Here is a 27,662-nt window from a genome sequence, read left to right as displayed (position 1 = left end):
AAAACACGCATTTTAATTGTAAACTGAAGTACAAAATGATTAAATTCACCAGAAAGAGAGGCTTGTATTATGGATCACCATTGCAAATTTTATTTTACTAAAGGTTGTGAAATGCACTCAAAATTAACATTTACTGATCTTTAGGACTTTCAGCCCAAATAACTAAAATCAAATTATCTCTATGAAACCTGACAGCATTTTGCTTGACAATACATTCAGAGAAAGGAATGCAGAATATTATTCATCTATTTACCTTCTTTCTTTGGCTTCCTGTTCACAGCCATATATTCAGCTTTATGACTGGTCTCGGGTACAAGTGTCTTGTTACCACCTGGAAAATAAATATTTTTCTGATTAAGTATTTTAAAGGGCATTTATTCTAAAAAGGCTTCATCAGCTAATTTTACAAAAAAGTGTCCTTTTCCTACTGAGATCTAAGATAATCAGGAATATCAGGTCATTGTAAGAAAACATTATTGTCTAAATGCAATGCAATTAGTAGATTTAGTTGTGATTACAAGTTGTTATTGGCAAATTTACAATCAATGAATAAGCTATTTGGTTGTAAATCCACCAGTCTGGCACTAGTTGTGATTTTTTAAAGGATATCTGCTGGAGATTCAGTGTTGGGATTACAATACCTAAGATAAACTGTAAGTAGGTAAGTGCAATGGAATACATATGAAGCAATTAGTTACACCATTAATGAAAAACAAAAGTGTGCTATGAACATGTGCAATGCTGTTATTTCTTAACATTTATAGAGGTTGAAGATAAACATTTTGAATTATGTAATTTATATAAAACCTTATAATGGATGCACATAATTTCCTGAGTTTATAATGAATACATCTTTTAAGTTTCTATACAAGTTAATGAATAAACCTCAAGAAGTTTTGCAATGGGTAATTTCGACTTGACTCAACAGTGCAAGGCTTTTTCCTGGCTATAGTTTATTAAGAGCTGCAGTAGAAACTTTATTATCTGACACTTTACCAAATGCCAGGCACCAGTCACTGGAACCTTTGCAGGAATGCCCAGGCTGATGTACGAGCAACATCAAAAGATAATCTGAACCACCTTGTGACAGCAATGAGGAAATGGCTAGCCCAACTCCTGGTTAACTGTATAGGAAGGAACTGCGGATGCTGGTTTACTCCGAAGATAGAAACAAAATGCTGGAGTAATTCAGCGGGACAGGCAACATCTCTGGATAGAAGGAATGGGTGACGTTTTGGGTTGAGACCCTTCTTCAGATCTCGACTTGAAACATTACCCATTCCTTCTATCCAGAGTTGCTCCCTGTCCCGCTGAGTAACCCCAGCATTTTGTGTCTATCCTGGATAACTGGACTGTTTGATTGATTGGCAACTGACAAGTCTGCCACTTTCAAATAACCAAACACTCAAATTAAGGATTGATCCATGTTTACTTATCATGAGCCTTTATGATCAGTGGGCAGTGACATGCAGGAGGGGCCAGTGGGTAGATAATAATAATAATAATAATACATTTTATTTATATAGCGCTTTTCATATACTCAAAGACGCTTTACAGAGATTTTGAGAACATAGGGGAAATGAATAAATAGATAAATAAGTAAATAAATAAATGAACAGAGAAAGGAGACAGAAGGTGAGGTGACCTTCAGTGGTTGAAGGCAGTACTGAACAGGTGAGACTTCAGCGATGTTTTGAATGTGGTGAGTGTGGGGGAGTCTCTAACGGTTTGGGGTAGTGAGTTCCATAGGGTGGGAGCAGCGATGGAGAAAGCCCTGTCCCCCCAGGATCTGAGTTTAGTCCGGATGTGGGGGGATAGGAGATTGGCAGCGGCAGAGCGGAGGGTGCAGGTGGGAGTGTGCCTGTGGAGGAGGTCGGTCAGGTAGGATGGGGCCAGGTTATGGAGGGCTTTGTAGGTTATGAGGAGGATTTTGTACTGGATTCTCTGGGGGATGGGGAGCCAGTGGAGTTTATAAAGGATGGGGGTGATATGGTCACGGATCGAGGTGTGTGTAAGTAGACGGGCAGCGGAGTTTTGAATGTATTGAAGTTTATTGATGATTTTTGAGGGTGCGCCATAGAGGAGACTGTTGCAGTAGTACAGACGGGAGGTGATGAAGGCGTGGATGAGGGTTTCTGTAGCTGTGGAGGAGAGGGATGGACGGAGACGGGCAATGTTTTTGAGGTGGAAGAAGGCTGTCTTTGTGATGTGTTTGATGTGTTTGTCGAAGGAGAGGGTTTGATCAAGGATGATTCCAAGATTCCGGATGTGAGGTGAGGTGGATACTGGGAGACCATCAATGTTGAGGATGAAGTTTTGGGTGGATTTGGTGAGCATTTTTGGACCAATGATGATGATTTCAGATTTGTTGCAATTGAGTTTGAGGAAGTTTGATTGAAGCCAAGATTTTATTTCAGTAATGCAGTTTGTCAGTGTAGAGTGTGTGGTGGAGGAGATTGACGTGGTGGAGATGAGGAGCTGGATATCATCGGCGAAGCAGTGGAAGTTGAGACCATGACGGCGGATTAATTGACCAAGTGGGAACAGGTAGAGGATGAAGAGGAGGGGGCCAAGGACTGAGCCTTGGGGGACACCTTGGGGGAGGGGAGCGGTGGGGGATTTACAGTTGTTAATGGAGATGAACTGGTGTCTGTCAGAGAGGTAAGATTTGAACCAGGATAGGGCTGTGCCAGTGATGTTAAGGGAGGTTTCAAGTCGGGTGAGGAGAATGGAGTGATTTATGGTGTCAAAGGCGGCGCTGAGGTCAAGTAGGATGAGGATGTTGAGGTTGCCAGCGTCGTAGGAGAGGAGAATGTCGTTTGTGATTTTGAGGAGCGCAGTTTCAGTACAGTGGTTTGAGCGGAATCCGGATTATTGGTTATTGGTAGAGAGGTGGTATTTGAGTTGGGAAGCTACAGCACGTTCCAAAACTTTGGACAGAAAGGGTAGGTTGGAGATTGGTCTGAAGTTGTTTGGGGTGTCAGGGTTTTGACCAGGTTTTTTCAGAATGGGGGTGACAGCAGCGATTTTGAGGGATGGCGGGACGATGCCAGTGGACAGGGAGGAGTTTATTGTTGCAATGATAAGTGGAGAGAGAGCAGGAAGGCAGGCCTTGACAAAGCTGGAGGGGATGGGGTCCAGAGAGCAGGTGGCAGTTTTTATTCCTGTGAAGAGGTCAGAGAGGTCGGTGGTGGAGATTGGGGAGAACTGAGGCAGGGGCTGACAGGATAAGGGGGGGCAGGTGGTTTGAGGGGGAGCAGGTGCGTTGGTGGTTAAGGTGCTGTAGATGTTGTCTATTTTGCTTTGGAAGAATGAAAGGAAAGTGGTGCATTTGTCAACTGTGAATGATTGGGAGATGGTGTCCAGGGGGCTGAGGAGTTTGTTTATTGTAGAGAAGAGTGTTTTTGGGTTTCCGGAGCCAGAGTGAATTATTTGAGAGTAGTAGGTGGACTGGGCATGGGAGAGGGCATCTTTATAGTGCTGTATGTGGTCTTTGTAGGCTTGGGAGTGAATTGTGAGACCTGTTTTGTTGCGGAGTCTTTCAAGTTGGCGGGCATGAGTTTTCATCACGCGGAGTTCAGGGGTAAACCAGGGAGCAGAGTGGGTGAAGGAAACTGTTTTGGTTTTTATAGGTGCAAGCTGGTCGAGGCAGGAGGAGAGAGTGCGGTTGTAGTAGTCAGTGAGGTCAGAGGGGCTGTGGAGGTCAACGAAGGGAGAGGCGGACATTATTTCAGAGAGGGAGGATGAGAGCGAGGTAGGTGAAACAGAGTTCAGCTTGCGGAAGTTTATTTTGCGTTTTTGCTTTGGAGCTGGGGTGGGAATGTTGACGGACATGGTGATGGCTAAGTGATCAGAGAGGGTGGGGTCGGAGCCAGAGAGGTGATGTAGATTTAGTCCAGTGGAGCAGACAAGGTCCAGAATGTGCCCACGGTTATGGGTGGGAAAATTTACGTGTTGAGTGAGGTTAAAGCAGTTGAGTATTTCAGTGAAGTCAGCGGTTATTGTGGAGTCAGTGGAGTCCATGTGGATGTTGAAATCACCGAGGAGGAGGATTGAGGGGGAGAGAGAACAGAACTGGGTCAGAAAGTCAGAGAAGTCAGAAAGGAATGATGGGTGTGGTTTGGGAGGGCGGTAGGCAACTGCCATGACTAATTTTGTGTGGCCAGAGAGTTTGAAAGCCAGGTGTTCAAATGACGGAGCAGATGAGATGGAGATGAGGTTGATCTTGAAGTCCTGTCGGTGAATTACGGCAATCCCACCACCTCGGCCTTCCGAGCATGGTTTATTGATGTAGGAGTATCCGTTGGGTGTAGTGAGGTTGAGTGAGAGGTAATCCAGAGGTTGTTGCCAGGTTTCTGTCAGACAGAGGAAGTCCAGTTTATTTTCCAGGATGAAGTCATTCAGAATGAGGCTTTTATTGTTGAGGGACCGGATGTTGAGCAGAGTGAGCTTCATGTTGCTTTGTATGGTGTGGATGGACACGGGTGATTTAGCCAGGGCTTGTAGACAGGGGGCACGCTCGTGTGCGTTGTTGTGATGATGTAATGGACGAGTGGAAGTCCGATCAGCTGACCAGAGTGCAGGGATGGAGTGACCGGTCTGGGAGTAGACAAACTTGTGACCGGAGCCTCTGTGGATGTATTTGGGTCGTCGTAGAAGTCCGTGGTTGATGATGGCAGAGATGCATGTCGGAGTGGAGTGGTTGTTGAGCTGGAGCAGCCTCGCAGCCAAGTACTTCAGTGCCATGCCAGGCAGGAGCGAAGGAGCATAGAGCCCAGAGAGATCAAAAGGTCACAGCAGGCACAACAGGCTGATCCAGAGCAAGGCCTATGAGGATCGAGGAAGCTGAGCAGCCTGAGGGTTAATACTGAGCTGAGGACGTGCAGGCAGAGGAGGTAGCCAGGCAAGCATGACCCTTGGCTTATGATATGGGCGGTACATTCCCTCTTGTTGTTGAATAGGTATCTGAAATTGTGCTTTTTGAATATTGTGTTTTTGGACCATCCTGCATTTTAAACATTGGAAATATTTTCTGACACATGTCTGTGATGAAGAATAATCATTAAAAATGGAAAGTCAGCAGGTCAGGCAGCATCTCAGTGGAGAAGGAATGGGTGACGTTTCGGGTCGAGACCCTTCTTCAGACCCGAAACGTCATCCATTCCTTCTCTCCTGAGATGCTGCCTGACCTGTTGAGTTACTCTAGCATTTCGTGAAATAAATACCTTCGATTTGTACCAGCATCTGCAGTTATTTTCTTACATTAAAAATGGAAAAAGCATTTAAAGATCAACAAGTGCCTTTTGCTGTTTACAGCTGAGTTGTAACAGGATAAATGCACAGCAGTTAATCAAAAGGGGAGATGGAATCGCAAGAGATAATGGAAAACAATGCTTGCAAAATCCATTTAATACTTCTTATTACAATATTACCTCGAGTTTGATGGATTTCAGTGGTATTTGAATAAAGGTGAAATTCATCTTCTGATTGTGGAGGTTTCTATCTTTGATTTCCCAAACCTGCCCAGACAGAATGTTCTTAGCTTTCTTTTTAATATCGTTCATTCAACAACACAAACTCTGATTACCAACTAGCTGAAATCCTTTCCAATATAATAACAATTATAACTATGGACAGTTTAAGGCCCCCCTCGGTCATGGCTGACCATGGGTGATGCATCCTGGTTGTTGGCTGCTTGCTCCAAACCTCGGCTAGAGCAGCGTTGATGTGTGGTCGGATGCAAGCCTGGGCAATGTCATATGAAGGACAGGCTGTTGCCCATGCAGCACGTCCCCCCCCTCCACATCGCTGATTGATCCAAAGAAACAGCAGAGCCGTTATAGTTTGGCACCAGCGCCGTCGCAGGTGCTGCCAGAACGAGTTTGTAGACAACGACGAACTGCCTTAGGGACTCCGTCTCTGGATTTTTCTTGAAGTTTACTACTGGAGCCTTTTCCATGACTGGATATGGCCACAAGGCAGTGGAGGTTGTAGATCAGAGTTTTCCTTGCCAGGCTGACGAGCCTCATCTGCCCAAGATCTGCCTGTGTACACTACTATTCATGTTTTTGCAGTGATAAGATTTTTAAAAATTTGATATGTTTGTCATTCAACTGTCTTCAAGTAAATAATATTTTCTTAAATTCAACCTCACATTATGACTATGAGCAAATAACCTAGTTTGGTTAAGGGATTATGCCATGGTCATGGCTAATTGGACATGAAAAAGATTCTCTGAATCATGGTCTCAGTCCAGAAAGCTCAAATTCCAATCCCACATAGCAAATTTGGGTTTAGCTTTGAAAATATCCAGGCACCCTGCATTTTACGCACGTTTGATTTATGCATTTTTAAATAATGCAGTTGTTTAATAAATACCAACTTAATTTGCATACTGTATTTTTGAAATAGCACACTCAAATTTATGTCTGTTTAAATGTTTGTTTTATGGTTAATTTATGCAATCACCTACACACAAAGCAACATAAGGAAATTTGCAGATGCTACCCTATAGGTTGAAAATATAAGCACGTCATTGAAAATAACACCTCCATTGCCGTGTTGTGAGATTGCTGCAGCATTGGAGGTGTCACCTCATCAGGCATCATCACTGTGATCAGTTGGTGAAGCAACACCCTTCTGCCTCCTGAATTGGTTACAAGAGTTTCTATGGAACCAATTACAGAAGAGCAGTGGAGATACTCCTTGTGCCCTGATAAATATTTATCCCTCAGATCACAAGGGCTAGTTGTGAGCAGATTTGTGACCATAATTCTTGCATCACATCATCAACTGGGTATCAACAAGCACCTCAGGCACATTCAGTTGGTATTTGTTTACTCAACGAGATGGCTGCACAGTTATCCCATGGTCAGACCACAGCAGAAAAGTGGAGATTGATAGGTGCTTGATTAGTTGGGACATCAAAGGTTATGGGAAAAAGGCAGGAGAATGGGGTTGAGAGGGAAAAATAGATCAGCCATGATCGAATGGCAAAGCGGACTCGATGGGCCAAATCGTCTAATTCTGCACTTATGTCTTATGGAAATCTTTCAACAGTTTCCTCATGACAAAAGAAGTAGCCAGTACAATACCCATTGCATGTAACAATGTACTATCTAATCGATGAAAATAAAATTACTATTGTTAGTTTTTCGAATCACATGCTGCGTTAGGTTTCTCTTCAAGTAATTTACCTGTAAGCTTATACTTCCTTAGACACAGCACCACTGCCAGGACAATGATGAGGAAAAGAGCCAGTGTCCCGGTAATTACAACAGGGTAGTGTTTAAAAGTATATTTCTCTGTCAAAACAATAAGCACAGGTTTCTCATTTGTAGGTTAAATTGGCATCATTCAAAAATTCTTCCAATGACTCTCCAACAACACTGACTAGTTTACAATTAATCTGCAGGGACCAGGGGTCCTGGATTTAATCCTTGATCCAGTTTAACAGACCTCACTCTGGAAGATCAGAGAGTCACAACTTCCCTCTGTGCTCATCCATTAGCATCAAGACATAAGTCACACAAAGTTCCAATTCTTCGTGTCATGTAAGTGCTTCTCCTCAGGCAGAAGATGTGTGTGGATGACTGGTTGGTGAAGGGTCCAATTTGGCTGTGATGCTTTCCCACTGGACAATGGGAAAATGCCTGTCATAGTCCGGGTTTACACTGAAATAATGGCTGAATTAGAACCGCTGACAACAGGGTGGCTAATAATAGCCTGGAATTTCAATCCTCTGTAGGCAGGAGCATGATAACTGCAAATGCTGAAAACAGTCATCAGATCAAGCAGCACCCATTGCAAAGAAAAATTGAGTTAAAGTTTCAGATCAAAGAACCTATTAGAAGTTTTAAGGAAGCGTAGGCACAAGCACTTGCAGATGCTGTTTTACAAAAAAGACACAAAGTGCTGAAGTAATTCAATGGGTCAGGCAGCATCTCTGGAGAACATGGAAAGGCAACGTTTTGAGTCAGGACACTTCTAAGGAAATGTCATTGACCTGAAACTTTAACTCTTTTTCCCTTTCCACAGATGCTGCCTGACATGCTATGTGGTTTCACCATCTCCTGCTCTTATTTCAGATTTCTAAAATGTGCGGGTTAGGCAGCATCTCGGGAGAAAAAGGATGGGTGATGTTTTGGGTCAGGACCCTTCTTCAGAAGAAAATCTGAAGAAGTGGGAATGAACGAGAGAACCCAGAGGATACTGTCATGATCACAGGGAGAATGTGCAAATTCCACACAGACAGCATCTGAGGTCAGCATCTAATTCAAGTCTCTGGTGCTGTGAGGTAGCAACTCTACCAGCTGCGCCACTCTGCTGCCCAAATGCAAATGGATAATTAATCATTTTCTTTTGATATTAAAATGGGAAAACATGTGAATTCATGTGCAACATACATCACAACATGCAGTCCAGTATCTAAGCAATGCTGTCATTATTTCATCATTGTCAGAGATGGCATTGATTTACAACAATGACCAAGGCAAGATTTAATGTTTTGACATATTTTTGGTGGCTGTATGGCTGAAATAAAAGAATTGCCGTTGAACATGAAATTATACAGGACATTAGAATTTAAATAATCTGAGGTGGTCACAAAGCTGAGACACTTACTCTTCACCTGCATATGATACGGAATTAAAATCTTGGGTGTATTTTGATGAAACACAACACATTTCCACTTCCTTCTGGCTCCATCGGCTTTTGGAATAATCAACTGTAAAGATTTCCCTTCATGTATTTGTTCCGTATATGTTTCCTCTTCCGCAGTTTTGTCATCATCATTGATCCAAACCAGCGTCATTGATTTGGTGACGTGAGACACAGAGCAGGTCAGGGTAACTGTGTCTCCCTCAGTCACTGCATCAGAAGGTTCAGCTGTGACTGTTGAAGCAAGAAAATAATTGTGATTTTAAACAACGGCCATAGTTTCTAGCCAAGTGTACTGTTACATTTTTCTCAAAATACCTGATGTGCGCATGGCCAAGTCAAAAACACTGCTGACATTATGTAAAATTATGTTGCACAATTGAGTTTGCGCAATCTTTTACATTTTTCAAAAGCATTGCTCAATCAACTGCTGCTGCCCACAACACTCATTGCTCACGGTGCTGGCCACAACACTCTTTCCCCCTCCAGGGCCAAATTAATCTTAACTGGGAAATTCCACTCACTCATGTGTAGCATAATGACATGATATGATTTGCCTGGATAGCACACAAGCAAACGTTTTTCACTGTATCTTGGTACACGTGACAATAATACACCAATATCAATACTGCTCTCAGATGAATGAAGAGTTGGGGAGATACCATGGACATTTCAGTCTCCCACTATAATAACATATAACATATATAACATATAACAACTACAGCATGGAAACAGGCCTGTCCGGCCCTACCAGTCCACGCCGACCATTCTCCCTGACCTAGTCTCATCTACCTGCACTCAGACCATAACCCTCTAATCCCCTCCTATCCATATACCTATCCAATTTACTCTTAAATAATAAAATCGAGCCAGCCTCCACCACTTCCACCGGAAGCCCATTCCATACAGCCACAACCCTCTGAGTAAAGAAGTTCCCCCTCATGTTACCCCTAAACCTTTGTCCCTCAATTCTGATGCTATGTCCCCTTGTTGGAATCTTCCCCACTCTCAAAGGGAAAAGCCTACCCACGTCAACTCTGTCCGTCCCTCTCAAAATTTAAAAAACCTCTATCAAGTCCCCCCTCAACCTTCTACGCTCCAAAGAATAAAGACCCAACCTGTTCAACCTCTCTCTGTAGCCTAAGTGCTGAAACCCAGGCAACATTCTAGTAAATCTCCTCTGTAACCTCTCCATTTTGTCGACATCCTTCCTATAATTTGGCGACCAGAACTGCACACCATACTCCAGACTCGGCCTCACCAATGCCCTGTACAACTTCAACATTACATCCCAACTTCTATACTCGATGCTCTGATTTATAAAGGCAAGCATACCAAACGCCTTCTTCACCACCCTATCCACATGAGATTCCACCTTCAGGGAACAATGCACAGTTATTCCCAGATCCCTCTGTTCCACTGCATTCCTCAATTCCCTACCATTTACCCTGTACGTCCTATTTTGATTTGTCCTACCAAAATGCAGCACCTCACACTTATCAGCATTAAACTCCATCTGCCATCTTTCAGCCCACCCTTCCAAAAGGCCCAAGTCTCTCTGTAGACTTTGAAAATCTACCTCACTATCAACTACTCCACCTATCTTAGTATCATCTGCATATTTACTAATCCAATTTGCCACACCATCATCCAGATCATTAATGTAAATGACAAACAACAGTGGACCCAACACAGATCCTTGGGGCACTCCACTAGACACTGGCCTCCAACCTGACATACAATTGTCAACCGTTACCCTCTGGTATCTCCCATTCAGCCATTGTTGAATCCATCTTGCAACCTCACTATTAATACCCAACGATTTAACCTTCTTAATCAACCTTCCATGTGGAACCTTGTCAAATGCCTTACTGAAGTCCATATAGACAACATCCACAGCCTTGCCCTTATCAATTTCCCTGGTAACCTCTTCAAAAAATTCAAGAAGATTAGTCAAACATGACCTTCCAGGCACAAATCCATGTTGACTGTTTCTAATCAGGCCTTGATTATCCAAATAATTATATATATTGTCCCTAAGTATCTTTTCCATTAATTTTCCCACCACAGACGTCAAACTAATAGGTCTATAATTGCTAGGTTTACTTTTAGAACCTTTTTTAAACAAAGGCACAACATGCGCAATGCGCCAATCTTCCGGCACCATCCCTGTTTCTAATGACGTTTGAAATATTTCCGTCATAGCCCCTGCTATTTCTGCACTAACTTCCCTCAATGTCCTAGGGAATATCCTATCAGGACCTGGAGACTTATCCACTTTTATATTCTTCAAAAGTGTCCGTACCTCCTCTTCTTTAATCCTCCTAATTTCCATCACTACTCTACTTGTTTCGCTTACCTCACATAATTCAATATCCTTCTCCTCGGTAAATACCGAAGAAAAGAAATTGTTTAATATCTCCCCCATTTCTTCCGGCTCAGCACATAGCTGTCCACTCTGACTCTCTAAATCAAACCTTTGATGAGAAAAGTGGAGAGAGGGCTGGCTGGGTGTCCCAACACATGACCTCTGCGTGATGTCACCGAGGACCAGTGAAGATGGGGCAGAGGAGGGGAAGGTTTATTTGCAAACAGCCAACCGCTTTGTCCATCATATACGGTAACAGGAGACAGAAGGTGAAGGTAGAGGATTATTTTGCACCTGGATGCCTGTGACTAATGAGGTCCAACAAGGACTAGTCTTGGGACCTTGCTGTATATAATCTACATGAACAACCTGGAAATAGATATGGGGGGCAAGATCAATAAGTTCAAAAATGAAGCTGGTACTTATGGATTCAATAAAACTTTGGGCGTGTTATAAGAGGATTTGAATGAAATTAATTACCAATGTCACCTCGAAACTAATGCTTAAAGATTGCTTTGGTTAAAGCCATGTTGACATGTGTTAATAAACCAATGTTGGTGAAAATGAAATTGTGAATATAAATCAGGGATTGACAGCATGGATCACGAGCTGCACAATTTGTGTTCCTGGTTCCTCTCGTGAATCAGCACAAGATCTCGGATATGGGTTTCCTTGATTTTCATTGGTGTTGGTGGTTATTGAGGGCACAACTCGGTCCTGCTGGGGCAAGTTTCCAACCTGCCTTTGGCTTAGCGTGTACATCTTGAAGGGATCATGTGCCAGATCCGTGATGGGAACCAGGTGTAGGTGGGTTTCCATTGTTTACTTACTAAGGAAACCCCTTTACAACCCATCACAGGGCTAACCTCCACCCTTGTCCCCACCCCAATCCCTGGTAGCAGACCTGCATCCCCAGAAGACCTCGCATCCGCAGTCCGACCCCCACAATTCGTACCCAGCAGGTCAGGCAGCATCTGAGGAGGGAATGGACAGATGTTGTTCCAGGTGGGAGCCTTTTTCGGACTCCTTGTAATGCCCTCAGTCCATTCCCTCCACAGATGCTGCCTGACCCACTAAGTGCCTCCAGCACTTTATGCTTTGCTCATGATCCCAGCATCTGCAGTTCCTTTTGTCCTCACACTTCGTACTTGTGCTTCAGATTCAGGGCATTAATGGACAATGGAATTTTAAATGTTTACTTTTGTGACAAACACATTACTAACTGTGTGAATCAAATTTCTCCACCTTATTATTAATATTATCATTCAATATGCAGCCATGTTGTAGCATATTGGGGCAAATTTTGTACTCAATTAAATGGGAATGCTTTTGCGTTGATCACCCGTTCATGCGAGTTATCCCATTACACACCAGGGACAATTTACAGAGGCTAATTAACCTACAATCCTGCACGTCTTTGGGATGTGGGACTAAACTGAAACACTGGGAGGAAACCCGCATGGTCACGGGGAGAATGTGTAAACTCCACACAGACAGCACCTGAGCTCAGGATTGAACCCAGGTGTCTCCTTCTGGACTCCAGGTTTCTTTCTTTCTCTCTTTCTTTTTCTTTTTCTTTTTCTTTTTCCTTCTTTTTAACTGGGGTGTGGGGGGGGAAGGGGGGGGTTGTGGGAGGGGAGATAATACAGAACAATACGTGTATAATCGAATTTATAATGTAGTTATTATTGCTTACTATGAAATGTAACATGTATGAGTTCTGTTAAAACTTAAATAAAAAAAATTAAATTAAAAAAAAAAAGGATTGTACCCAGGTTCCCTGAGGCTGCAGCTCTATTGCTGCACCACTGTGCCACCCTAAATAATTTGGGGAAATTTGCACAGAAGTCATATTCTGCATCACAATTACTTTATCATTGAAAGTGGTGGCACCATTCTGTGACCTACCTGTAACTGTGATTAGTTCAATGGTCACATATTCATATGAACTCAAAGAACACGTGTAAACTCCGGCATCTTCAAACCACACGGGGACAATCCTCACACTGAAATTCTTGCTGTTCAAATTTCCCGTTATGATTTCCAGTCGATCCTTAAAGTAGCTCCTCTTGATATGGATCGGCTCAGAACTGCGAGTGGAAGCTATTTCCTTCTCTTGATTCTGGAAATGTTGTGATCTCCAAGTCCATTTGGTTTCACTGAACTTAGCAGAAGCTTCACAAATCAGGTCGAGTTCACTGTGGTCTGTGACTGAACGATAAACTGTGTACGTCTTACCATATAAATCTGCAAGAGAGGGTCAGGGAACAAAGAATTAGATTTCTGCAGATGCTGAGAGACAGATGTTCTGGAACTATTTAATACCTGCTGCAAGGCAGCTCTGGACTCACCCTGATCCACCTCAATATTGGTGTTTGCAGTGAGAACAATGGAGCCATTTTCCTGCACTTCCCATGTGTACAGATTGGGATTTCCTGCTCCAATGTGTTGGACTATCAGATAAACGGTGTTATTCAGACGGATCTGATCAGTGTTGTTCCTCCTGCTCTGCTGAGATGAGCCTCTTGGTTTCCAGTGAAGACTGACGGTATCTGGGAGTCTGGAGAAGGTACAGCTGAGGGTGATGTCACTGCCCATTACTGGCCTCGGTGAGTCTGCCTCAACTGTGGAAACAGACACATGACGTGTGATTCAATTCCCCACCAGCTTTCTGAACTGCTGCGGGCAAAATGACCTCTTTCTTGCAAACAGACATTCAGCCAAATGCTGAGCAGCTGTGCTCAGTGATGGCATCAACACTTCCTGGTAGTGACCACCTGTCCCCCTCGGCTCCCTCATTTCATCTACCTGCTCCTCCATTGAATTGGGTTAACTTTTCCCTGCATTGTCTGTCGGCCAGTCGTGGACCTTCAGAGTTTAGGCTTGTCCCAGTCTGTGGACTCGAGGGCTGGAAACCCCACCTTCTCAAGTTAACCCCCTTCATGTAATCTTATTCACTAGCTCTCCTTCATGCATTCCACCACCACTATCTACCACACCCTCTGGAGTGAGCTCCACCACCGCCCAGTTTATGAGCTTCAGTGTGCAACCAGTGACTCTCATTCCATCCCAACCTGTGCCCCTTGCCCCAACTCCCTGGATGTCAATCTGCCAACCAGGACTCCACTCCACCTGATTACCCACCACTCTCGCCCATCATTCCCTGTGCCAACAAATCCTGGCCCATCAAGTTACAAGGATATTGCAAGGACTTGAGGGCCTGAGTTTTATGCAGAGGTTGGGCATGCTAGGACTTGGAAATCTGGAGGCCGAGAGGTTATCTTATAAAGGTGTATAAAATCACGAGTGGATTAGATAGGGTGGATGCACAAAGTATTTTTCCTCGGGTAGGGTAATCAAGAGCTTGGCATTGCAAACCAGTGTTTCACATCCCTGTCATCAACTTGTCTCATGTCATGGGACTTTAAACCTCACATGAGCACCCGGACCAGACACATCGCTCAACCATCCTGATTTGTTTGTGAATTGTTTATGTGCTGTTATGTTTGTGTGCCATTGTATCTTCTTTCTTAGTACCTGAACTGATGTACAGCACTTTGGTCAACGTGGATTGTTTTTAAATGTGCTATACAAATAAAATTGACTTGACTTGACTTTCTTTTTGCACTCGAGTGAAGGAAAGACATTAGTCCATTGCATTGCATGTATATGCTTAACAAAAAAGTTATTGTCCCACTGCAGGCCATCTATTTAACTCAAACTAAGCAGCTACCTGACAATATTTACATGAAATAACTTCTAGCAGGCTGACCTTGTTAATGAGAGGTTGGGTGGAAGTCAATGGGTCCACAGAGAACCATTAGCTGGTGGTAATGCAACGTCAGCATCTCTGCATCTACAACCTAATGGTGTGAAATATGCTGTGTTAGTAGCAGGTGCAACTGCCCACTCTCTCTGTCTCTGGGTCCAGGAATTTTCAGTGAATTGTTACTGAATTTAAAGGCCCAACACTTTTCATACCAGACCTCTCAGTTTCACCTATTCTGCTTGGACCAACCCATCTGTACTGTGGGCCACCATTATTATAAGGCAGGCATAGCTACGATTTTATTTTATTTTTCCATATTTCATATTATGTTAATATTTTAGTTAATTCCTTGTCTTTTAAAGTGTTTTTAAATAAAATTATTATTTGTATCTTGTGAAATCTATACACTAAAACTCTCGTTTGTTATCTTGTTTGTGATCGAACTTCAGCCAAAACGGTACACGATAGCGTGACAATTTTAGGCCCACTTTACTCACCATTGTCACTTTAGTGATAACGCAAGTAGTTTTATTGAAATCGGTGTTATATTTTAAAAGGTATTCACATTTTAAAGTTTAAATCTATCTCCTACGGAGGGAGGGAGGAGGGAGGGAGGGAGTGGGGGGGAGGGTGGATAAGGGGGTTTGAGGGGGAAGGGGAAGTGGGGAGGGGATGGGGAGGGGAGGGGGTGGGAGAGGGTGCTGCACCAATGGAGGAGAGGTTTGGGCCCAACGGGTCCACTTGGTCTAGTTATTTTTAAAATTCTACAATTTGATTGAAATGAATGAAAATTGTAGCATGGAAACAGGTCATTCGTCCCACCGAGTCCACGCTGACCATCGACCACCTGAACGCACTAGTTCTGTTATCCCTCTTTCTCGTTCCCTCACTGCACATTAGGGGCTATTTACAAAGGCTAATTCATCTGCTAACCCGCACATCTTTGGTATGTGGGAGGAAACTGGAGCACCCAGTGGAAACCCAAGAGAATGCAGGGAGAATGTGCAAACTCCATGCAGACAGCACCAAAGGTCAGGATTGAACCCGGGTCTCTGGCTCTGTGAGTGCCTTAAACTGACTTCAAATCCTTTAGAAATCCTTGGATCGTCCGAGGCAGTTGAATGCAGTGCAAACTATGTATAAAAGGGAATCAGGGGGGTGTTGGAAATGGGCTCAGGATGCATCATTCAGAGAGCTAGTTACTACACACAAGCTGTAACCCCGATTGTGGAACCAGGTGCTCAAAGCTGGTCAAGAACTGCAGCGCCACAAATGAGTCACGTGTCCTTGGGCTAAGGAGGTAGGTGAGGGCAGGCTGTCGGTTGGACCGAGCAGAATACAACCCATTTATTCTGGGCTAATTCTTCGAAATTAATAAGGACAAGCGGAAAACTACATATTTGAAATATTTGTGTTATTTCTTCATTCATTTCTGGACTTACCTTTGATTCCAAATAGTTCCCACTGTCTCAGGATTTTCCCACCGGGCTGTGTCTGAGTCCAGGTGAACAGTCCCGCAAGTTCAAAGGTGGGCTTCCTGATCCTCAGATTAAGGGTACCCCAGTCCACACGCATCCTCTGGGAAATGCCTGGTATTTGATTGTACTCATCACTCCACCGTACGGCCCACTGCTGACCTTCTCTGTGAAAAGTGGCCAATCGCTTTGTGGTTTGTTGCCCTGTGTGTGGCCTCCATTCCCAGTCAATGGCGCTGTTTCCAGGACTGTCTGGTCCTTTCAACACAAATTGGCCTTCCTGGTGGAAAAAGTAAATGAAATTCCCGCTCCCTGCAAGTAAAGGCGAATAGAAGTTGTGAAATCGGACCTCAATTCTCAATCTGAACTGTGTAATTAGTCAAACGGTGGAGAATTTGTCTGCAGTAAATTTGCAGGTATGTCAGAAGTGACAGCACATTCACACCAGAGTTCACCACTGAACTGCTGGAAAAGGGACAGTCCATTTCTCACAGAAACTGTTTATAAAGGGATGGAATTTCTCAAATCCAAACTTTCGCAAGATACCATTCTATTCATTTAGCTCATTATATTAAAAAATATATACTTTCACAAGTGTGATATCTCAAAGAGAATGTCAGGCTTTTGAGTTTGTTTTCTGCATCAAAAAGTAAAGGATGCAGAAAAAATTCACCCAGATCTTACTGGAACATATAGGCTTGACATTGTAAGAGGCTGGATAGGCTGGGACATTTTTCTTTAGAGTGCAGGAGACTGAGGGGTGACTTTATTGAACTGTACAAAATCATGAGGGGCATGGATAAAGTGAATGCTCACAGTCAGTTACCTGGGGCATAAAATGTTAAAACTATAGGGCACAGGCTTAAGCTGAGAGGGGAGAGATTTAATAGGGACCTCAGGGCCAACCTTTTCATTCAGGTGGTAGTCGGTATATGGAATGAGCTGCTAGAGGGAGCTGAAAGAAGCAGATATAATTACAACTTACAAAAGACACTTGGACCGATATATGGGGAATTGGTCCCTGGGTACGCCACACCTTCTAAATTTCCTCCAAGTCACACCCATTCTGATTTGGAAGTGCAGAGTGTACCTTTTTTTCCAGGTTTAAATCCCACAGGAAACCAAGGACTGGAGGAGCTCCATCGTCATATGTACTGGATTGGTTGAAGAAGAGTTCACCAACATCTTCATAAGAAAAGTTGATATTGGGCAATAAATGCTGACTTTGTAAGTGAGCCAGGCACTCTTGAAGTATATAAAATATAATTCTCAGGTTTGATCCATGGATGGGGGTTTCCAACATAGGATCCACAGGAGGAAGTAACAGGAATATTCTGATGGGATTCCAAGGGTAATGGAAACTTGCCCTTACTGAATTCACAACCACTACTGAAGCATTTGAGATATGGAATGAAAAATTCACACTTATGGAATTTATGTGAGGAAAAAATAATCTTATAAGCACAAAATGTGAAAGAAACAGTTCCAAATGTTCCAACTGTGGAGAACTGGGACAGTGCTCGATTGTAATTGTCCTTGTGAAAATGTTGATGCATTGCTTTCTTGAACCAACCCAATACAGAAGGAACTCCTCCAATGCTGACTGGTTGACTTCTGGGACTATTTCCCAGTTGCGTGATGTGATTTTCCATATGGCAATAGTTTGCATTGTAATAGGTTGCATCCCGAGAAAACCATTTGTGTTGTTCTTTTAAATATGCAAACACTTTAGACTTTGGAGATAGAGCGTGGAAGCAGGCCCTTCAGCCCACCACATCGACCAGCAATCACCCTGTACACTACCATTATCCTACACACTAAGGACATTTACAATTTCCAGAAGACAATTAACTCACAAACCTTTGGAGTGTGAGAGGGAATCAGAGCACCCAGAGAAAACCCATGCAGTCACAGGGAGAAAATACAAACTCCGTACAGACAGCACCCGTAGTCAGGATCAAATGAGGGTCTCTGGAACTGAAAGGCAGCAACTCTACTGCTGCGTCACCGTGCCACCCTATCATGACATGGATGGTTTTCTCAGAATGCAACCCATGTATGATCACAGAAATATACTGTATAAAAAGCAAACACCTGACCAAGTCACTTACCACTGGGCTCCAGATAAAATGGGATTAATAGTTGAGGCCTGTCGAGATAAAACACACCACACTTCCAGTCCCATTTGTCTTCATCAGCTTTCAGAATTGTCAGCTTCACTGATTTCTCATCCCCAGCCAGGGTCTTTTCTCCAACATATCTGTCATTGCCATTAATCCACACCAGTTTCATTGACTCAGTGATATCAGACACAGAGCAGGTCAAGGTAACGGTGTCTCCTTCAGTCTCTTCAGCTGTAACTTTGGAAAGAAGAAAATAAGTTGAGATTTTGAATATGAATTTTATCATTTGATACATCACCAACATTCTGGGCCAATAATCTGAAAAACAGGTACAGGTCCACTACCGATTTTCCAGCACAATTGGTTCCAGAGGCTTTCTGGATTATCCATTTTGCCAGACCAACATAGGTCACAATCTCCAACAGTAGTCAAACAGTACCGGAAGGGCCTGCCTAGGCCACCGGGGGGGTGAGATTCCGGCCCGCACAGTCGACCTTGGAGGTTGACTATGGGAACAGATCTGCCAAAGTTTCTGAGCCCTGGCCGCAGGAGGGGAAATTAGACCCACTGATCGGCCACGGAAGTCCCGATGTCGAGATTGGCCGCCTCACCCAGCCTAGGTGTCACATTTTTGAGAGGATTTCCAGGAGGGATTTCAACTGTGCTCTAGTGATTTGTCCCGATTAAAGGAGGTGCCGGAAAATCGGTTGTGGACCTGTATAACATGGAAGTAAAGAAAAATTGAACAATTCAATGGAAGGTAATACCAGTCATTAAAAGAGATCTTTTTGGGGCGAGAAATGTATGTGTCCTGAAATCTTTGTCTGCTGTCTAGGGTGAGCGATCTATACCAAAAATCCAAAAAGCTGCAAATGTTGGAAATTTGAAATGAAAACTGAAAATAACCGAATGCAGGTCAAACAACATCTTTGAAACAGGAGCAGAAAAAAAATTCAGCTCTGTGATCCTTTGTATACATTAATTCTGTTTCTCTCTCTGCTGATACGGCCTGAACCGTTGAGTATTTCCAGCAACTTTTTTAAAATTCGAAGTTACATTAATAATCTTTCAATCTTAAAATCAATTCCAAGTGAAAGCTCCTAAAAAATTGCTGTTAATATGATCACATGCACTGTTCACTGTTGTTAAAACATGCGTCTGTGTGGAGTTTACATGTTTTCCCTGTATCCGTGTGAGTTTCCTTCGGGTGTTCTGGTTTCCTCCCACATCTCAAACATGTATGGATTTGTTGGATAAATGGCCTCTATTTGTTGACCCGGATGTGTTGGGAATGGATGCAAATGTGGGTTAACATGGAACTAGTGTGATTTAATGGTTAGGGTGGACTTGTGGACCGAAGGGCCTGTTTTCATGTTTTATCTCTAAACACAACTCAGCTCAACTCAATTCAACTCAACTAAAGTCTCAGAAAATATAGAATGCTCTATAGCCCTGTCATTTAAATAGTCAAACATATTTCCCCTGCATTCACAGGCTGAGTGAAGCTCAACAAAACACAAATAACTGTATGACCAATGAAATCTCTAATTTTAAGTAAAGCTTCCCTTTCCCCCTCTGGTTCCTGTGCCTCAGCACATCCAGGTGCACACCCATGTGTCCCACTATCCCATCCTACTTTCCCTTTCACCCAATCCCCTTCCACATATATCCCTGCCTCTGGCTCAATTTCACTCCTCTCCTTATCTGACATCTTTTTGTCTCCTTTTCATCTCTGGCCTTTGTTCACCCTTCTTCCAATCAACACCCCCCCCCCCCCCCCCCCACCCACCCATCCCCTCAGCTGTCACTTGCCAGGCTTTTTCCTGCCCCAACATCTTTCTCCACCTTATCACTTCAATTAGTCGTAAGAAGGGTCTCGACCCAAAACATCGGTAGGGTCACCTCTCCATGTGCTTGAGATCCCTCAAGTAGACTGTCTTAAATCAGGATCCCATCACCACTCCAACAGATGATTTCAGTAGTTTCCCCTCAAAATTAAGAGGCCAGGAGACATCTTGAAAAGGGGACGTGCCCCCAGTTGATCAGATCACGAATAAGCGACTGGAGGAGCAAAATGGAAAGGCCATGTGGAGTTGATGTTTGAAGTAACGGCCGATTTATTAAAACCAATGGGCAGCAGGGGGCCAGTTAAAATTGATCTCCCAAGTGTGACTTTGGTACGGTCTTTATATTCTTAGATGACAAGATTACTCAGAAACTTGACTGTAAAATTAGTTCTTAATTGCATAAACTTGACGAACAACAAAACGAAGTCTTGCACTGAGACTTGATTACAGAAACCTGACTAACAATAAAATCAGGCCTTGTACAGAAACAATAAAACGAGGAATTGTACAGAATGGTGCTCAGAAAGACAAATCAGGTGACAAACAGAATGAAATGATTATCCACAAGTTTAACGTTGTTAACAGTCGATCCAATTTTCTGTTGCAATGATGGGTGTACGCTATAACATAATCAATAAAGTTCCTGAGACTTGGGTGTCTGCTGTATTCCATCTCTCCGCTGCATTCCATGTCTCTACTTTCAGGCTTCGTCTGCGGTTCCCCGTCACTACGTGAGCACAATCCATAATCCTTATTTACTAATTATCAGCCCTCACTATTCATTGCCCTACAACAGTGACAAAACAGGGCAGAAAAGTGATGACCTATACCCAAATCTGCCCGCCCTCATAGCTCTGGCCTCAGGAAACACACCTGAAAGATCACACGACAAACCGCTGGATTGTTTGTTTATACTTTGGAAGCCATTGTTACTTCCAGGGAGAATACAAGTATTGTATTTATCAAAAATGGAAGGTTCTCCTCTCTGTGTTCTACCTTTTCAGCCTCCTGGCTGCAGGTGATCAGAAGTATACGCATATTCTTTGGTTCCACCCACTTCCCGTCACAGGAACATGCACACATTTTCTAACAGCATTTTCCCCTTTTGCTGAAACAGGCAACCTCTTTGTTTTGCAACCCTTTCTGCTCTGCTTCCTGAACTCAGAACTGTTTGGAAACATCCTAATAAAATGAGAAGTCTGCCCAGCAATATCCATTATTACTAAAACAGAGCACAGTTAAATGAGGAAGCCGTAGCATTGAACGGCGCTGACGCTTGTAACATTTTTGATGAATGTTGCTTCCACTGTTTTAAGGTCAGAAAATGATTGCACATGAATTCTCCTACCTTTCGTTGTGATTAATTTAAAAGTCACAATCCAATTGGAATCCATGGAACACTTATAAACTCCTGCATCTTCAAACAATACAGGGACAATCTTTGCAGTGAAATCATATCCAGAAAACGAGGCCATTGTAGTCGCCATTCGATTCTTAAAGTAAGTGCGGTTAAGATGGACTGGCTGATATATTGATGCATTTGCTATTTCTTTCTCCTGAATTTGATGCAGCGGTGAGCTCCAGGACCATTTAGCATAATTGAAGTAACTACGATAATAACAGTTCAGGTGGAGTTCACTGTGACCTGTGCCCACACGATATAGGGTGATATTGTTGTAGAGTAACTCTGCAATACACATGAAAAATATTATGTTAGAACAATGGATGCACAAATCCACAGACGTTTAGATGCACCGAGTCTCTTGTCCAGAGTAGGCAAATGGAGGACAAGATGACCTAGGTTTAAGGTGAAGGGGAAAGATTTAATAGAAATCTAAGTGGTACCTTTTTCATACAAAGGGTGGTGGGGGTATGGAACAAGCTGCCAGAGGAGGTAGTTAAAGCAGGGACTAGCCCAACAATTATGAAACAGTTAAACAGGTACATGTATAGGACAGGTTTGGAGGGATACGGGCCAAATTCACGGGCAGCTGGGACTAGTGTGACTGAGACATTGGCCAGTGTGGGCAAGTTGGGCCGAAGGGCCTGTTTCCACACTATATCACTCTTTGACTCTATGACTCTCTAACAACCCTTTATGATATATCTGGTAAATGACCATATGTGATGATGGAACTCCATCAATGCTGACTTTTTGATTTCTGGACAATTTTCCACTTTATCAAGTAAAGAGAAAATTTAAAAATATATATTATTGATCAGAACTTTATAAAAATTCTTTATGTTCTGAAGAACTTCATCAATTGATTTTCAGTTCAGGCTATGAACCATTTAAAAATTATACAGAAGTGAAATCAACAAATAAAAGTTCCTCGAAAAAGTGAAAATAAAATCTTTTCTGTTTTTAATTAGATCTGATTTTTTTTTGGTGTGATATAGTGGGTCAGGTAATCTGGGACTCAGCAAGCACAAGGAAGTCCAATTGGTGGCCATTGCCAAATTTCTGGTGATTCAAATAAGGTTTGCTACAAGCAGTTGGAATCTGCATATATCAGGAATAATTCCTCAATTAAGGTCCCAAGCAATATTTTACTTGTTTTAGCAACATTTTGCTGCCAGAAGTCATCGAAGCCATGTAAAATGTGCATAAGAAACTGCAGATGCCGGAAACTTGAGTGAAAAGCTAATTGCTGGATGAACTCAGCGGGTCAAGCAGCATGTTATTGTTTCATATCGCCATGGGTACTGAAATACGGTGAAAAAAATTGTGTTGTATCTTGGTCAAACATACCGTACATGAGTACACCAGGTAGCGTTATAGAGAAACAGAATGAAGAACATAGTGTTAAAACTACAGAAAAAATACAGTCCACACTGACCATCGATCATCCATTCACACTAGTTCCACGTTATCCCATTTTCTCATCCATCTCTACACATTTGGAGCAATTTTACAGAGACCAATTAGTCTACAAACCCACATGATCTTGGGATGTGGGAGGAAACCAGAACACCCGGAGGAAACCCACATGATCACAGGAAGAATGTACAAACTCTGCACAGACTGCACCCACAGACAGGATTGAACCTGGGTATCTGGTGCTCAGCGGCAACAACTCTACTGCTGCACCACTGTGCTGCCCTGAAGCTGGGTCTGATATGAAGTGATCTTTTTTGTGGGTGTCCATCAATCCAGGTCACTGAGTTGGTGACAACCTCTGGGCTTAATCATTGAGTATATCTCAACTGCTGCAAATCTTTACACTTTGCCTTCTCTCCTTTCTCTCTTTCTATTTTCCCTTTCTCAATTCCATTGAATAACTGAGACTTAGAGCACTGAAGGAGGCCATTCAGCCCATCGTCTTCCTAACGGCAACGAGAAGCTCCTTCTATTGCCCAGGTCCTGACCATTATGAGTTTGATCCATCTGGTCATCCAGGTACTTTTCAATGAGATGGAAAGCTCTTACCTTCACCAACCTTCGGAAAGTGAGCTTCACATATACATTAATCCTGGTGAATAAAACCATTTGCCTACTCTCCTCTAATTCTTCCACTAATCTCCTCAGATCTGTCCCCAACTTATTGCAATAGCTATTGAGGGTAAGAGGTTCTCCTCCCTGTTCCTCTGTCAGGACCTTACATCATTTTGTACACCATGATTAACTCGCACCTGAAGGTGACATCTATCATCAACGTACCCTACCACAGTAGGACCGTTTTCCATGATGGATCTTTAAAACTTAAAACTGAGACACATAAGAGACTCCAGATGCTGGAATCTTGAGCAATGAGACAAATTGCTGGAGGAACTCAACAGGTTAGGCAGCACGCCGTGGAGAGAAATGGATAAATGACGTTTTGGATTGGGACCCGTCTTCAGACTATTTAACATTTAATGTGAGTTATGAGCTCTTACCGGGATTCACAAAAAAATCTGCTTTCCTTGTGTGAACAATGATTCCATTTTCCTGCACTTCACACACATACAACTTCCCATCCTCCACTGTAACATGTCGGATCATCAGATAGACCGTGTTATTCAGGCGGATCTGCTCAGTGTTGCTCCTGCTCTGCTGGGATGAAGCCTTTGGTCTCCAGTGAAGACTGACTGTATCTGAGAGTCTGGAGATGGTGCAGCTGAGTGTGACATCACTGCCCACCACAGGCCGCTGTGAACCTATCTCAACTGGGGAACAAAAGATCAGTGAGATACAGAGTGAACAGTGGTGTGTGCAGTCCAGTCCAATGACTGGGTTCAAAGTGACCACAGGACATATCCATTATCTGCACTTGTGTCTTTCTGCATGAGAGTCAGGCTAGCTTTGACATAAGAACACCCGAGGCATGGAATGATATAATTGACCTGAAAAGTCTCCATCTTGCCCCACCATAGTCAGGTAAGCAGACCTCTTATGGCCTTGCTCTTGAACTTATTGGAGAATCGGGGTTCAAAATTAAGTTACATGGTTTGGATGGCATTTATAGACTCATAGAGAATGAAACCGGCCTTTTGGCCCACTATTCCCATGCCAGCCATCAAGTACCCATGTGGAGGAATCCCATTTATCAACTTTACAGTGGATGTCTGCAGCCTACAGTGCCTGAACTATTTAAGCACTTGTCTGCATCTTCTGAAATGTTAGGTGAGGATCTGCCTCCACCTCCTTCTCAGGCTGTGTGTTCCAGATTTCAATCACCTTCTGGGTGAAAAACCTCTTCCTCACATCCTTTCTGAATTTATTTCCCATTTTAAACCCATGCCCCTTGGTTTTGGACACTTCTGCCACAGTAGAGGGGGGGGGGGGAGATTAAGGCTGGTGGGTGATATGTAAAACAGATGTGGAAGGGGTGAGGGGCAGATGGAACCAAATTGGAGGGGATCACTGGAGCTGTGGGTTGCATGAAATTGGGAAATTCAATGTTCATACAATTAGCTTTCGATGCCCAAGCTGAACCAGAGATGTTGAGATATTGTTCTTCCAACTGGTACTTGGCCTCTCTATTGAGGCGGAGAAGGTTGAAGGGAAAAAAATTGTGGTGGGAGTGAAAGGAGAGTTAAAATGACAAACTGACAGTAATATTAACCATTATGGTGTTAGGTATTACCCAGCCTTTTCCTTTTACTGTTAAGTGGCATTATGAGTTATCAGAGTTTTATGGTTGTGATATATTTGATTCAATTTTACTAAAAGAGTGAATATGGAGAGAATGTTTCCACTAGTGGGAGAGTCTAGGACCAGAGACCATATGAAATGGCACATTAGTGCATTTCCCCCAAAGTACTGAATTTTTATCATCATATTATCTCTCACAACAGTAACAGAGTTCTATCCACTTTACACAGAGGGCAGCTGTGCATTGACTTTAATTGTCAGCATTTGATAGATCCCGATGTTCTGGCAAACTGTTTTTTTACCAGATCAAAAAAAAAATCTTTGCAATGGTTGATACAGTTGATAGATTGAGATTTTCATTCAACATCAGGTGATGTATTTATCATATCAACCAGGCAATCTCTCTACGTCTGAATATGGACACGAAAAGCTGGGGTAACTCAATGGGTCAGGCAGCATCTCTGTAGAAAAGGAATAGATGAGGTTTCAGGTTTCTTCTACAGACTGAGAAACTAGAGATTTCCCTCTCCCCTGACTCTCAGTCTGAAGAAGGGTCTCGACCTGTAACGTCACCTTTTCCTTTTCTCCTGAGATGCTGCCTGCCTGCTGAGTTACTCCAGCTTTTTATGTCCATATTCGGACATTTAAAAAATGCTATAAACCAGCATCTGCAGTTCCTTCCTGCACAATCTCTCCACATTACTTAATTGCATTGTATCACATTACTGAGACTCTCTCCAATACCATCCTACTTACCTTTGAGTCCAAATATTTCATATTGTTTCACGATTTGCTTCGTTGGTTGTTTTTGAATCAATGTGAGCAATCCCGCAAAGTTAAATGCAGGTTGTCTTATCTTTATATATTGGATACCATGAGCAAGTTGTAAGTCCTTGAACAAGGCGAAGGTTTCCAAGTGCTGATTCATATATAAATTCCACCTGCCCCAAGTTCCTTTGACGAGAGTCGCCAGTTTCTGGGTATGTTGCCCTGAGTGTGACTTCCATTTCAACACATGCTCACTATTTTCTGGTCTCTCTGGTCCTTTCAGAACAACTTCAGCAGCAAGATTTGAAAAGTAAATATGGTCTGGACCGCCTGTCAAAAACATCACATCCAACATTAAAATATTTAATATTTCAAATGAAGCCTCTCAATCCCACACTCACAAAGAATGACTGGTTAGCCCGCAACAAATGCTTTTCACTGTACTTCGGTACAGGTGACAATAAATTAAACTAAACTAATAATATTGGAATTCTTTTGTCAATCATCTTTTTATCATCAGCTGATCAACTTGCCTTCATTGCTGCCACGACTTGTGAAATACAGAATCATCAGGGTGGCATAGTGGCATAGCAGGTAGAGCTACTAGCTCACTGGGCAAGAGACCTGGGTTTAATCCTAACCTCAGGTGCTGGCTGTGCAATGGATATTTCCTCCGCATGCCCTCTGATTTCCTTCAATGTCCCAAAGACATGAGGGTTTGTAGGTTATTTGGCCACTGTAAATCATCTCTGGTGTACAGGGAGTGGATGTGTAAGCGGAATATCATAGAACTAGCATGAACGATGGTTGGCAGGAACTTTGCAGTACCTGCCCTTGAAGCACCCCATTCACTCTGTTGCATGTATATTGCATATCTGTTAGGAAATGCTTCAGGTTGCTAATGGAGGAATGGAGGAATGTATTAGAGGCTAATTAACCTACCAACCCACACATTGTTGGGATATAGGAGGAAACCCACCCAATCACAGGAAGAACATGCACACACAGGGGATATGGGGAGAAGGCAGGAACGGGGTACTGATTGTGCATGATCAGCCATGATCACGGTGAATGGTGGTGCTGGCTCGAAGGGCCGAATGGCCTACTCCTGCACCTATTGTTTATTGCCTATTGTCTATTGTCTGTTGTCAAACTCTACATTGAGAGCATCTGAGGTCAGGATTGAATTGACTGGAGCTGGCAGGCTGTAGCTTGACTTGTTATGACACCATGGGGAAATACGAAGTTGTTCAATCTGGGAAGAAGGATGAAAGGACAGATTGTTACATAAAGAGAGAAGGACTGCGGAAATCTGCAGAAAGGAATTTGAAAGCCTTCATTTATGAAACATAGATTCAACACATAAGTGGAATGCTAATGAAAAGCTTGCCTTTAATTCCAGGGAGTTGGTTTATAAAAATAGACATGTCTTACTGTAACTGTTCAAGTGACATCTCATCTCCAATGTCATTACTGAAGTATGGAACAGTATTGAATTATTGAAGGGTGGCGGAGTGACATAGCTGGTAGAGTTGCTGCTCCACAGTGCCAGAGGCCCGAGTTTGATCTTGACCTCG

At 43.0% G+C, this 27,662-nt stretch overlaps 1 protein-coding gene across 1 annotated transcript in view; it reads right to left on the bottom strand.

The window, feature by feature from the left end:
- Positions 1–253: 253 nt before the first annotated feature.
- The window catches only part of LOC144591084 (uncharacterized), a gene marked incomplete at its 3' end in the record, with an annotated part of 33,284 nt that continues 5,875 nt past the window's right edge, over positions 254–27,662 (bottom strand). Inside the window, exons 3-12 of the mRNA XM_078395406.1 lie at positions 26,074–26,415; positions 24,120–24,389; positions 21,589–21,927; positions 18,382–18,630; positions 16,238–16,582; positions 13,378–13,650; positions 12,935–13,273; positions 8,623–8,892; positions 7,197–7,304; positions 254–331 (exon numbers count right to left, since the gene is read on the bottom strand). Coding sequence (XP_078251532.1) covers positions 254–331; positions 7,197–7,304; positions 8,623–8,892; positions 12,935–13,273; positions 13,378–13,650; positions 16,238–16,582; positions 18,382–18,630; positions 21,589–21,927; positions 24,120–24,389; positions 26,074–26,415 — 2,613 coding nt within the window. The remainder of the gene's footprint in view (positions 332–7,196; positions 7,305–8,622; positions 8,893–12,934; positions 13,274–13,377; positions 13,651–16,237; positions 16,583–18,381; positions 18,631–21,588; positions 21,928–24,119; positions 24,390–26,073; positions 26,416–27,662) is intronic.

This window comes from Rhinoraja longicauda, unplaced genomic scaffold, assembly GCF_053455715.1.
Source record: "Rhinoraja longicauda isolate Sanriku21f unplaced genomic scaffold, sRhiLon1.1 Scf000560, whole genome shotgun sequence".
Classification (NCBI taxonomy): domain Eukaryota; kingdom Metazoa; phylum Chordata; class Chondrichthyes; order Rajiformes; family Arhynchobatidae; genus Rhinoraja; species Rhinoraja longicauda.
Note: the sequence above shows the minus strand (reverse complement) of the source record. Positions and strands in the feature narration are given on the sequence as shown.